The 13,626-nt window shown below is 37.8% G+C and overlaps 1 protein-coding gene across 5 annotated transcripts in view; it reads right to left on the bottom strand.

Annotated features, from left to right (window-relative positions):
• The window catches only part of PPP1R12A (protein phosphatase 1 regulatory subunit 12A), a 161,815-nt gene extending 149,829 nt beyond the window's left edge, over window positions 1-11,986 (bottom strand). For all 5 annotated transcript variants that reach the window (XM_053583006.1, XM_053583011.1, XM_053583008.1 and 2 more), the window contains exon 1: window positions 11,135-11,986. In XM_053583006.1, the coding sequence (XP_053438981.1) occupies window positions 11,135-11,371 (237 nt within the window). In that variant the 5' untranslated portion in view covers window positions 11,372-11,986. The remainder of the gene's footprint in view (window positions 1-11,134) is intronic.
• Window positions 11,987-13,626: the final 1,640 nt, after the last annotated feature.

Below are 13,626 nucleotides of genomic sequence, written 5' to 3'. Positions count from 1 at the left end.
AAAGACTAGGAAAGTGAATTCTAGATGTACATGCGCATACAGACAGTGGAATACTAGGTAATCATTCAAAGGGAAAATGCATATTAATATTAACACAAACATTTCTAAAAATATGTAATGTTTAAAAAGGTTATAACCAGAAAATTAAGTATGATCCCTTTTATAGAAAATTATATACTTGTATAGAGACGTATAAATAGGAGTTAAAGGTCTAAATGGGGTTACCTTTAGTTTTGGAAATCTGAATAGCACTTAATTTCATTTATATTTTTCTACAATGTTTTAATTATTTAAATTGTTGTCTTAGGGCGGGAGCCGTGGCTCACGCCTGTAATCCTAGCACTCTGGGAGGACGAGGTGGGTGGATAGCCTTACCTCATGAGTTCCAGACCAGACTGAGCCAGAGTCAGAGTGAGACCTCATCTCTAAAACAATAGCCAAGCATTGTGGCAAGGGCCTATAGTCAGAGCTACTTGGGAGTCTGAGGCAAGAAAATTGCTTAAGCCCAAGAGTTTGAGGTTGCTGTGACCTGTTACACCCCGGCACTCTACTGAGGGTGACAAAGTGAGACTCCATTTCAAAAAAAAAAAAAAAAAAAAAATTGTTATTCTTAAATTTTTTAATTATTTTTATTTGTAATAAAATGTATATACAATAAGCAAACCTAAAACTCATGTTTAAAAATAAAAAGGAAATGGAGAAATCCATAGAAAAGCCAGTGTATGATACAATTAAAAACTACTAATATCATTTTCATACATATCACAAAATAAAACACTAAGAAGATCAGAAACATAAAGATGTTTTACTGTAAAAAGTGATGATTAAAAGAATTAAACAGCAATAGACATTTTACGTATTTGGAAAAGATATAGAAATTGCTGGACATGTTATCTGTTCAAATTGTCTTTAAAAAACTATAGAAATTAACACAACCTTAAGAAAAACAATAGCTCTTAATGAAATACAGTAGTATGAGCTAGAAAAAACAGCATCGAAAGAAAACACAAATGCTCATGAAAAAGACCAGGTTCACTGAGTTATAACACTGACTTGTTTCATGCAAAATCTAGAAAACAGAGTATAATATGTTAAACATACAGAAATTCTGAAGCACACTCAAGTCCAGAGAGACATGTAAAAAGAGTTCACTAAAATCCAATGTGGCCTCTTTATAATCATTTTCCAACTAAGAACAAGCTTTTTAGAAAATATTATTTAATCACTGATAGTGTTCTTTAACCATGATTACTATCTTGATCTACTTTGCTCATGAGACACATCTGCAAATGACATTTTCTTTTTTCCTTTTTTTTTTAAAAGAGTCTCACTTTGTCGCCTTTGGTAGAGTGCTGTGGCATCAAGCTAACAGCAACCTCCAGCTCTTGGGCTTAGGAGATTCTTTCCTTGCCTCAGCCTCTCAAGTAGCTGGGAATACGGGCACCCACCACAATGCCTAGCTATTTTTTTTGTTGCAGTTTGGCCAGGGCCAGGTTCGAACCCACCACCCTTGGTATATGGGGCTGGCACCCTACTCACTGAGCCAAAGGCACCACCCTCCAAATAACATTTTCAACATTAAAAAATTCTCCTGAAAGAAAAAATAAATCTTAAAATATTGATGATACTTAAAAGAATGTTTTAGAACTGAAGGTTTGCTAGAAGAGCCTTAGAAATGTTCTAAGCAAGAGCATAAACATTAAAATAAGTTTATAACCATCTAAAATAATCTAAGGACCTATAAAATAACATACTTTATGTATTTACTACCAAGTAAAGGTAACTGGGGTGTGTACGTGTGTGTTTTAACAGTCTGCCCCTGAAAATATACTTCTCTGGCTCTTCCCCTAAGCAGCCCAAGGTGATCTGTGAAAATGGTTCACTATTCGGAAAACTCCACAATATCATGCAATCCATAAGGCTCAAATCTTCATGAACACAGGTGAAACCGCCCTAGTCTTCAAGGGTATCCACATAAGAACAGCCAGCAAGTATGTGAAAAATGTCGCTTTAAAGAAACAGTGTGCACCACTCAGTCATAAAAATGGTGGAGTTGGTAGGTGTGTCCAGGTCAAACAGTAGGGCTGGATGCAGTGTCGGGGCCCAAAGAGAGTACTGAATTTTTGCTACACATGCTCAACAATGTGGTGAGTAATGGTGTACTTCACGGTGTAGATGTAGATTCTCTAGTCAATGAGCATATCTAGGTGAACAAAGCCTCCAAGACATGTTGTGAACTTAACAAAGGTCATAGCCACATTAACCCACGCATGAGCTCCCCCTGCCACATCAGAATTATCCTTACTGAAAGGGACCAAATGTTCCCAAACCAGAGGAGTAGGTTACACCAAAGAAAAAAGACATCCCAGAAGAAACTGAAGAAACAAAAACTAATAGCACAGGAATAGACACAACATAAAATAAACAGTTAAAGAAAATACATGTCCCGGACAGTGCAGTCCTAGCTACTCGCCTATAGTTCCAGCTGCTTGGAAGGCTGGGGCAGGAGGACTGCTTGAACCCAGGAGTTGGAGGTTGCAATGAGCTGTGATAACACCACTGCGCTCTACATGGGAGCGACAGATTGAGACTTTGTTTCAAAAAAGGAAAATACAAAAAAATTAAAAATTTAAAAAACATTTTAAAAAATATACTTTTTCACATGCTCAATTAACATCTCACAAAATTTAATCACCTTTGCACTGTTTCAATAACACAAACGTTCTACACCTTATGATTTTATCATTAGAGATCATGTTAGACCAAGAGAAAAAAAGTAACTGCAGCACAAATATGAGTTAATAATCAAGGTCAAATCAAGCTTTTTAATAAACGAGGCTCTCTCTGCAGAGTATCTCATTCAATGCACATAACACGTTTAAATAGATTACTAAACCATAACAGCTGAGGAATGCTTTCACTTTCCATGGTTTCTACTGAATGCCATTTCAGAAATGCCTATATAACACATGACAACATGGAATGTCTCCACCCCTTAAAGAGTATTTGAGTCGAGCAAGCACACTTACGACAATAATGTGAAGTCAAGTTTGTCTTTTTATGGTTAGCCAACACAACAATGGAAAGATAAACCTAAATACTAGTAAGACCACAAAATACTGACATAGAGCGATCCATAGTGAAAATGCTGTTTAAGACAAAACACTGTGATTAAAATAGCTTAAGAAAATGCATTGTTTCTAAAGCAAGTATGCTAGAGATTACTTTTCTAATTGAACACACAAGGATTTGTTTAAAGAAATTAACTTTTACAGTAAATTACTTAAACTGTGCAAGATTCTACTTCTATTAGTAACAAATAATATATTCCATTTCAAAAATAAATCTAAAATCCCGATACATTTTGACTGCAATAATGGCTACCTTTGTTAGGTATTATAAAAACTTTTTTATCAGAACATTTTTAACATTTGTTAGTGTTGTTACATTTACTCAAATTGTTGTTTTACATGAACTCTGCTCTTTAAAACAGTTTATAGTGTATTCATTTTTTTAATCAATAGACATTTATTGTGTACCTGCTAAAATAAAATACAGATTATCAGAAAAGAGTTAAAGAAAAATAAATCAAAGTCCCTACCTTAAGAGTACTTAAGGGACTTCTTTTTTTACAATATCCCTGGTTTGAACTTGCCTATCATTTATCTCTAATGAGTCAAATATGTATATGTATGTATTTTAAACATTTTATTGCAAATGAATATGTCTGAATGCCACAAGCAATAATTTAAACTGTCATTAAGAGAAAGAAAACAGAAAGTGGCTTGGTGCCTATAGCTCAGCGGCTAGGGCACCAGCCACATACACTGGAGCTGGTGGGTTCGAGCCTGGCCCAGATCTGCCAAACAACCATGACAACTACAACTAAAAAATAGCCAAGCGTTGTGGCGGGCACCTATAGTCCCAGCTACTTGGGAGGCTGAGGCAAGAGAATCGCTTAAGCCCAAGAGTTAGAGGTTACTGTGAGCTGTAGTGCCACAGCACTCTAATCAAGGGCAACTCTGTCTCAAAAAAGAAAAAGAAAAGAAAATGTAAAGTGTTTAAAGGCTAAATTCCATGTCCTAAAAAGAGAAGAGTTTTTGTTGCTGCTCTTGTATTCTGCACATAATGGCTAGTCAAAAACAATCTTGGCAGTTCCTAAAATTTAGGACAATTCTGAGTTGTGAGATTAATATTTAGACATACTATTATCGTACTTCAATTACCACAGAGAGGACTTAAAAGTGTTAGGTAGCTGAAATAAAGGTAGATGAAGAAAAAATTGTATGTATGTATTTTTCATTCAATTTTCTGCTAATTTACAGGACAACTTGTACTTACTATTCACCATCATAATAACTGAAAGACTTAAGAATACTTTCTTGTTCAGACTTAAAAGAAGACACCTAGCACAATGTTAAGTTTGGGCTTTGGAATCAAACAGACCTGCATTAGATTACCAGTTTTACCATTTATCATCTTAATAACTGTGAATAGAGAAAAAGGACACTGTGAAAGTTAAATATTATTTGTAAAAGCACCTCTCCCTAAGAAAACACTGTGATTAAGTCATGACTACCATATATCCAACTCCAACTCAGAATAAACTCCAAATGACTATTGGAGGTCTTCAACCTTCAAAAGGGTTTACCAAAATACCAATACCTCATCTTTTCAACATGATGGTGGAGTAAAAGATAGCAATTTTTCTGCAGGCATAGATGACAAAAATTGCAATTTCCTAAAGTGTCAAGAAGTAACATGTGGGGTCCTCAAACTTTTTAAACAGGAGGCCAGTTCACTGTCCCTCAGATCGTTGGAGGGCCGGACTATAGTTTAAAAAAAAAACAACTATGAACAAATTCCTATGCACACTGCACATACCTTATTTTGAAGTAAAAACACAAAACGGGAACAAATACAATCACACCGCCTCATGTGGCCCGCAGGCTGCAGTTTGAGGACCCCTGGCAAATCATCCAACAAAATTCATTTTTGAAGTATGAGCACTTTTCTTATGTGAATGTATTTGTAAAATGTAGTAACAAATGGATGATTAAAAAAATTTTCTTCTATTCCATCCCGTGTTTCCACCTGGCTGTACTAGAAAACGCTCAGTCACAGCTTGCAATCATACTGTCGTTGAAGCACAAGAAAGATGGTCTCAGTTATGACACCTCAAAGTCAGACCACAAAGCTGTTGCCAGGAAGCACAAAGGCGGCAACTGCAGAAAAAGCATTGTTAACAGCAGCAGTGTGGGTACGGTGGCCTCCCAGCACACCCCATATATGGTTAGGTAGGAAGTGAGGGGCCAGTTTGGGATTGGTGGTTGTTTTTTAATTTGTTTTGGTATGTTTTTTTAAATGGGTATATGATGATTTCAGTAAAAAGTTTTGAGAACGATCAGCATAATGTGTTAGTTTTTCTAAAGAGACAATTATATAGAAAAAATAATTTACATAGTACATTCTTTTAAAGAAATTTTAATGCTATTTATAAGTGATGCAATAGGTTCTTCCAAAATCTTAACAGTCCCCATCAAAAAAGGGGTAAACAGTTATAAACTATAAACTTCATATTCAAATTTATCATATATGGCAATTAAACTATCCTCTAACAAGCAGTTCAAAATTAATTGCTTCCAGTCATACTTTACATCTTAAGAAGAAAAGACTCCACAAAAGTATTCCTTTTACTGACAAGAGGAGCATCATATATTTTACAAAGCAGCTTAATGGCTCCCTTAGATAAGCCAAATTTGTACTTTAGAGCAAAAGGATTTAATTCTACCTACAAGTATGTCCATATTAAAAAGTAAAAGGAAAACTTTTTATTTTAAAATTATAAGAGCACAGAACATGGAACAAATCTACTACATTCTTTCATAGCAGTGGTTCTCAACCTTTCTAATGCTGCAACCCTTTAATACAGTTAATTAATTGACTCAACTGGATATAACTAAGATTTAAACTGCTCTAGGATGTTTTAATAGAATGGAGTTGACACTATGACTTGAAACCGCAAGATATTTTAAAAAATGCCCTAGAGATCCAATGTTCTTAATTTATTTTGTAAGCACACAAGTTCTATCAGGTGCAGGAACAATACTATAACTATCTGGGTGTGAAGGTTTCAAAGATGTATCTCTCAACATGCAGACAGGTATACAACTTCATATCTATGATATAAGGTAAAATATAAATTTCAATAAATCTTTTGTGAGTACCACTATGTGCCAGTCTGTGGAAATAGAAAAATGTGGAAGATTAGATCCGTATAGTCTGCTAGGGAAGACAAATTTACAAATGCTACTTTATCAGCAGAAGAGAGACAGACTATAAGGTACACGGAGTACTCCACAGGAAAGAATGTCTTTCCAGTGCCATACAAGTTCAAGGTACAGAAAGATCTCTTTTGGTTGGCGATTGGGTTGAATCCTGAACAATGACTAGGATTTTGACTGCAAAACAAGGGAGAGAGAATAAAAAGTATGGCTAAAGGCACAGAAATAAAGATGATCTACTTCAAATGGGGCAATTTAAGCACTTCTAGCAGGGGTTCTCAAACTATGGCCCGCGGGCCACAAGAGGTGGTGTGATTGTATTTGTTCCTGTTTTTTTTTTTTTTTTTTTTAGTTTAAAATAAGGTATGTGCAGTGTGCATAGGAATTTGTTCATGTTTTTTTTTTTTAAACTATCATCCGGCCCTCCAACGGTCTGAGGGACAGTGAACTGGCCCACTGTTTAAAAAGTTTGAGAACCCCTGGAAGGACACAACACAATGGTGATATATGAAGCATAAACTGTATGATGAAACATTTTAAATCAAAATTTACAGAGAAGAGTGACACAAAGTAAGATTGTTAAAAGATTAATAGGACAGCAGTATGCATGATGGAATGAACAGGGAGAGACCAGAGCAGGGAAAGCAAGGTACTACTATACACTATATTCGAGGGAGAAAAAGTAATGAAGGTATCAACTACGTTGATAGTAAGAGTGGCAAGAAAAAGAAATGATACAAAGGTGACTGTGAAGAAAAGACTAAGCTAGGAGACTGACTAGATTGTATGCAGACCAGGGGAATGAACTAACAATAGCCAAAATGTTTAACTTGATCAGTTTAAGAGCATCATTAACAGAAACGGGCATCAAAGAGAAAAGGCAGCTTGCTGAGGAAGATATTTTGTTTTAGGGCAATTTAAAGAAGTTCCTGACAATGATGTACAACTAACAACTGAATTAATAATATTCAGACTGAGAAAAGGATGCTGATAAAGACGAAAAGATATGAAAAAAAAAAGCCTAATGTTTAAGCGACAGAAGTAGACTATAAAACTGAATTACAACTAGGAAAATCTACGTTTGAACAATAAATATCCTTTGAAAAAAATCACAAAGGTTAACAAATAACAGCAGTTGCTATTCTATGGCAAAAGGAGTGGGCCTGTATTTACTATACAGTAGAACCGCCAAAGGTGACCACATCCCTACACTGACCACCTCCTTAAGCTGACCTAATTTACATAGACCAGACTTGCACCCACATGTACATTTCAATACGGAGGCCTAGTTCTTTATGTTGACCACCTCTGTTCTGTATGTTGATGAACCTGTTACAGTCCCTTTGTTGGGCAATTTAACAGAGGTTCTCCTGTACTACTATTCAAAGGTAATATTTTTAAGTATAAAAACATTACAAATTTAATATTTCATTTTAAATCAATACATAATCAGAAGAAAAATGGAAACAAGGGATTAGAGATCTAAGAAAAAGAGAACTGGAAAATGAGGTGGAAGTCACTGGCACAGAGGAAAGAGATAAGATTTTAAGGTCAAAATCAAAAGGCTAACCTCAAAATTGTTGAAGAAATCTCAGTCTTGCATTGTATTAACCAGTTATAAGTAGGAATTAGCAATAAGGCATTTTGTACGTAACCCTATTACTCTAAAATTCTTCTAAAATACGCCAAAATATAGATATAATTACATTGTATGTAATCACAAAAAGCTCATTATTGTCCATTTTTAAAACATTAAATTCGACTCTAGACCCACTTCTAGAAAAATCAGAAACTTGTATCATATCCTTAACTTTGTACTCTTTCTAGCTGGGGGGTCAAGGGTTGTGTGGCTATTCTAGAGACAAAGATAGGAAACACTGCTTTTTTTTACTATATGGATGGCATATTTCTATACAAAAAGCATATCTGAAGACTACCTTTTATAACCTTATAACCTCTTTAATGAGAGAGAATACATTCAACCTATTAATAAACTTTATAAGCTGTTTATATTAAAATGGAAGCAAAATATTAGATTAAGAAGTATGTATGTGCATTGTAAAGTGCCTAAAACTTCTCTCCTGACAATGAAATTTAGGATATTTTATCACAATCAAAAAAGTAAATGATACATTCAACCTATTAATGAACTTTATAAGCTGTTTATATTAAAATGGAAGCAAAATATTAGATTAAGAAGTATGTATGTGCATTGTAAAGTTCCTAAAACTTCTCTCCTGACAATGAAATTTAGGATATTTTATCACATCACTTTTCAAAAAAGTAAATGAATATTCAAAAAAGACTAACCAATAATCTGGTAAAACATTTTAGGTATTCTGGGTGGTGCCTGTGGCTCAAGGAGTAGGGCACTGGTCCCATATGCCAGAGGTGGCGGGTTCAAACCCAGCCCTGGCCAAAAACCAAAAAAAAAAAAAAAAAAAAAACATTTTAGGTATTCTGCAATCTTTTCTGTGGTTAAATTAAAGAAACTATTCAAGGACTATTACACAACTCAGCTGCTCATTTTGGTTTTTATAAATTAACTATTTAAAATAAGCAGCATTCAAGAGATTTCTTAAAAGATTAAAATTTTCTTGTGCTTTTTCAAAACAAATTTTATTTATCACCTTTCACTATCTGTAGTCCTAAATTTGTCCAAAGTAAACTCCTTCTTCTCATGGTCACAATGGGAAAAAAGCATGAGAATTGAGAAGAGTGAAGAAAAATATAAAAGTTTAACACTCAATATTTTCATTTCACTGATTTAAGAAACGTGCAGATAGATTACAAAAAAGATATTAGGCAAACAGCATAAACTTAGAAACTTCGGCTTAAGAGCTTGTCAACTAAAACAAAATACCTAATAGAGACTATATCTACATAATGCCACACGAAGCACTGTAATCAATCAAGAAGACATTGGTAAGTCTAAAATTCTTGCAAACTGACAGGAGAAAAAAAGATCTTATGAAGCCCCTTCATGTATTTTTCCTCCATAAAACAGTATTACATTAATGTAAGTATTAGAAATTTTCCTTTTCCTCCAACCTAATAGAATGGGGTTCCTCCACAACAATAATCATGTTAAATTTCTATTTGATAATTTTAATAAAACATACTGATGTGAACCATTATCCAACTATCCTGACCTCAGACTTACAGTAATAACTGTCTTTCAGAATCAATTTTACACTAACACCTATAAATTACATTTGAAAGAAATCTGAGGATTCCTCATCTTACATAATTACATTATCATTCTTAACGCCAAAGTTTCTTTCATCCTCAACATGTTTTTACAACCTAGAGCATAACTTGCCTTAAACTCCAGCCAAATAAGTTTCCAATACATTAGAGAATCTAAATTAATGAAATAAAGAGCTCAAGACCATAATATATTTTTACTAAATGCCATATTCTGAATTCTAGATTTGTCCTGCAATTTGTCAGTCATTTCAATCCATCCAGTCAACTTAGTAAATAAAGACCATATGCCAATTTTGATATCAATTAAACTTAAAATGGTCATCATCAAACAGGAAGAAGTAAAAGGAAGAATGACACCATACACCTCTTTTTAAAAAGTCATCAAGTTAATATTCATGAAATATAAAGCCTTCAATTTTCAACTTCCCAAATAAGTTTTTGGTACAGTATTCTTCAAAATAAAGCTATGATCTTCTACCACATACAACCACGGCAACTTTGAGACAGCTTACAAGTCTTATCATTTTAAGAGGAAGCTACTGCTGTAAAGTCATTTTCTAGTAATTCCAAGTTGCCCACTAAAAAAAAGTAGAGAGTCTATGTCTAGTCACCTATTACCACCAGTTTAAAATTGCTTTTATGCAGAACTCTATGTGGTTATGTTGCTTTTGGCCTGTTAAAGGCAAAGCAACATTATCTCTGGATTGCCAACAGTTTCTCCTTATTTGGCTAACATTGGGAGATCCCAATCAGACTACTATAAAACTTTAACATGCACAAAGCATCCATTTTGAGAAAAGTTTGTGTCCAGCTTTCTTTTTTTCCACCCTTCAAAAGAAAAATCAGAGGTCGGCAACTGGCTTAGAAAAGAGTGTCTCTTGTTTATTCTTCTCTTTCTAACACCAGTGCACACCCCAGGACCTGGGGCTCAAGGATCTCTGACACTGCGGCAAACTCTTCAAGCACCAGACTTAATACGCTCCGGTCCGGAGGTGGGCAAGCCCTTCAGAATGGTTCCTTACTCTACCCACCTCCATCTCCTCCCTTTCAGCGGGTATAAATTAGCTAATTACACCCCGTTTTCCCCTCCCCAGTGACCAAGAGTAATAAAAGAGAAAACAGGAAATCGTTCGTTCAGGGCACTCGACTTAGGGCTCTTGATTATTATTACCATCATAATTTGAAACCAAGTCCTAAAAAGTATAACAAATCAAATGCCCTCCTGTAAGCCAAAGACGTCCAACCGCCCCAGTGTCCCTAACGCCCCTTTTCTTCAGCATCCGTCCCCCAAATGTATCAATGACACGGGGACCGAGGCAAAACCCCACTACAATCCCTCACAGTCTTGACCCCAAATGGCCTTGGGGCTCCAAGATGACCACAGTCTCTTTCCCCTATGCCCCGGAAATCAGCCGGTTCCCAACTCCCAACAGCAACTGGTCTGAAGGGGGCCCCAAACCCGGCACCTTCCCTCCACCGGTTCTCTCCCTCCCTCCCAGTCGGGAAACCGCCCCCTCATCCCACAGCAGGGAGTCTCCTGCCGCCCCCAGCCTCAGGAGGCCGAGAGCAGACGGCAGGCCCAGGCCGGAGGCCGACGAGGACCCTCAGGGTCGGGAGAGCCGGCGGCGGGGCGCACAGACCTGGTGCAGGGCAGTAAGTCCGTCCACATTGGCGTAATTGATGTCGGCGCCGCGGTGCAGCAGCTTGAGGACTTCGTCCGTGTCGCCGCTGGAGCAAGCAGCCAGGAAGACGGCGCCATCGTCGAACTTCACCTTGGTCTTCTGGCGCTTCACTACCGGAGGCTCGAGATCCGTCTCAGAGCCGATCCAGCGCTTCAGCTGCTCGTTCCGCTTCTGCTTCGCGTCCGCCATCTTCATCCCCTCTTCAGCCGCCGGGTCTTCTTATCGCGAGGGGGGGAGGGAAGAGGCGGAGAGGGAAGAGGGGAGGCAGGGGGTGTGTGTCTGTTTCTAAGAGTATGGGCCAGAGGAGGGCTGGGAATCAGGAGGAGACGCTGGAGACTTCCAGTATCCCACAGAGCACTGGGGCGGCGTGCCGGGCCAAGCGGACCTCCCTTCCTACCCCAGAAGCCCTCCCGCCCCCAGCACGGCCACCCGTCACCGGCGGCCAATCTAACGTAACTTCGCGAGATCCAGCCAGGGAGGCGCCCTTCGGCCAGTGCGCATGCGCCCTGGGCCCGCGCCCGCGCCCGCCCCAGGAAGAACGCTCCCGCGAACTGCGGCGGGGGCGGCCAGGCCACCGGAGGGAAGCGGGTGTGGCCGGGGACCGACGGGCTGCGGGGGTTGGGGCCAACCTGGAAGGGAGGAGGTCAGGAAGGAAGATTGTCCTGCCCTGCTGAGGGCTCGCCGGGTTTCGGAGGCCAGCAGTGTGGCTGGAAGGCGCAGACCTGCCTTCGGGGCTGTCTCAGCTGCGCCGAGTCGTTTGCTCAGGGCGGAGGATTTTCCTATTGGCTATGTTATTTGAATGGAATGGAGGATAGGTCATGAATTAGGTGCCTGTAGTTGCTCTTCATGAGGAACTCAGATGAACTTGGGCATCTCAGTAATGATAAGAACCTTGTTAACGTGGGGTCTGTGTAGCCGAGATCTTCGGTGGTAGTTGCCGCGGTGACCACCTTTTGACGAGGGTTGACCTGCGGTAATTGCGGTGGCTTCCTGCCGACACCCACGGTAGAAATGTCCTCTTATGTTTGCTTGTTATTGTTTTGTTTTTTTCTCTTACTGTTATTTGGGTCCTGTTCTCCTTCTTAAGTGCTTTAAGCCTTCCTGGTACTACCCATGAGTTCGGCTCAGCCTTGTTACTGATTCTTACCTTTTAAGGGATTTCTGATTGCAGCTCCATTGCTTTCTAAGGAGGGGTTAAGACCCGGCAGCGTCTCAACTTCAAACAGAATATTTAAAAAGGCAATTAATTCAACCACTATTTATTGACTACTTACTGTGAGCCAGTAACTGTACTAGGCAATGAAAAAAATGACATTTATTTGAACTACCTCTTGAGGTTACATGCTCAAGAAATATTTTGTAATTTATTGACATAAAAAAAAACTTTTAGTTTTGCTTTGTACGTTAGTATGACCGCACACAGGATTTGTATACTTATGTCTTACGAGCCATCCATCTGCAATCTCTACCAATTGGTATTTTTTAAATACTCCGTTGTTGTCATTCAATATTTTTTAGAGCCAAAATAAGAAGTAATTAAATCTTCCCTTGGCAGTTCAGGGGCCATCTACATTGATTCCCCAAAGAACGAGTTAATGTACTTAATTTTACCCAGATGCAAGATTAGGATTTATTCAGCAAATATGCACCTGCACTGGTCAGGCATTGTTCTAGGTGCTGAGGGTATATCAGCGAACAATTGAGCTTTTCTTATTCTCAGTATGATGCCTGTTCCAGTAAACTACATTGCAGCTAATCGTGTTGAGAAATAAAATAATTGAGTAAAATTTGATTAGGAAACTACCTGTTTTACAATATAATTTTCTGACCCACAATTACTAAGATAGTAGTAACAATTCAGGTAAAGATAAAAATGATACCTTTGAAAATACTGTAGAAATAGAAAATGAGTACAATGTGCATTAAATGCACCATTGTGTATTCAGAAAATATATTAATGATAATATCAGACCTTTGCATAATGATGATGTTAGCATCAAAATACAAAACCCCCATCCACAGAATACAGCTTTCAAAATTAAAGGAATTTGAGAACACATTGTCAGCTTCTTTGTCTACTTCTTTGTCAGGAAAACTGACAGGTTATTCTTACATTTTCCATGACTATGTCCTATTTGGTAGCTTTTAAAAGTGCTCTTGGAACATAGATATCCCAGGTTTTAATTTGGGCAATAAGAATTTGGTGGGGAGTATGATAATTCTGATTCAAGCACTTATTTCAGGGTGTAAAATTAATAAACATTGCATCATTACTAAGACATAGTTATGTCTAGTTTCCCCCAAAAAACCAGCCAAACAAAAAACTGGTCTGTTAACATATGCAAATTTCACTGGGTTTAGTTTTCCTTCTAGGGCTATAAAGGTGAAAGGATCAGGAAGAAAGCTCTGTTAATCTCATTGGAAGTATCCTTAAACTGCTACCTTTTTCT

This window comes from Nycticebus coucang, chromosome 3, assembly GCF_027406575.1.
Source record: "Nycticebus coucang isolate mNycCou1 chromosome 3, mNycCou1.pri, whole genome shotgun sequence".
NCBI classification, from domain to species: domain Eukaryota; kingdom Metazoa; phylum Chordata; class Mammalia; order Primates; family Lorisidae; genus Nycticebus; species Nycticebus coucang.
This window is presented reverse-complemented; position numbering and strand designations above follow the sequence as displayed.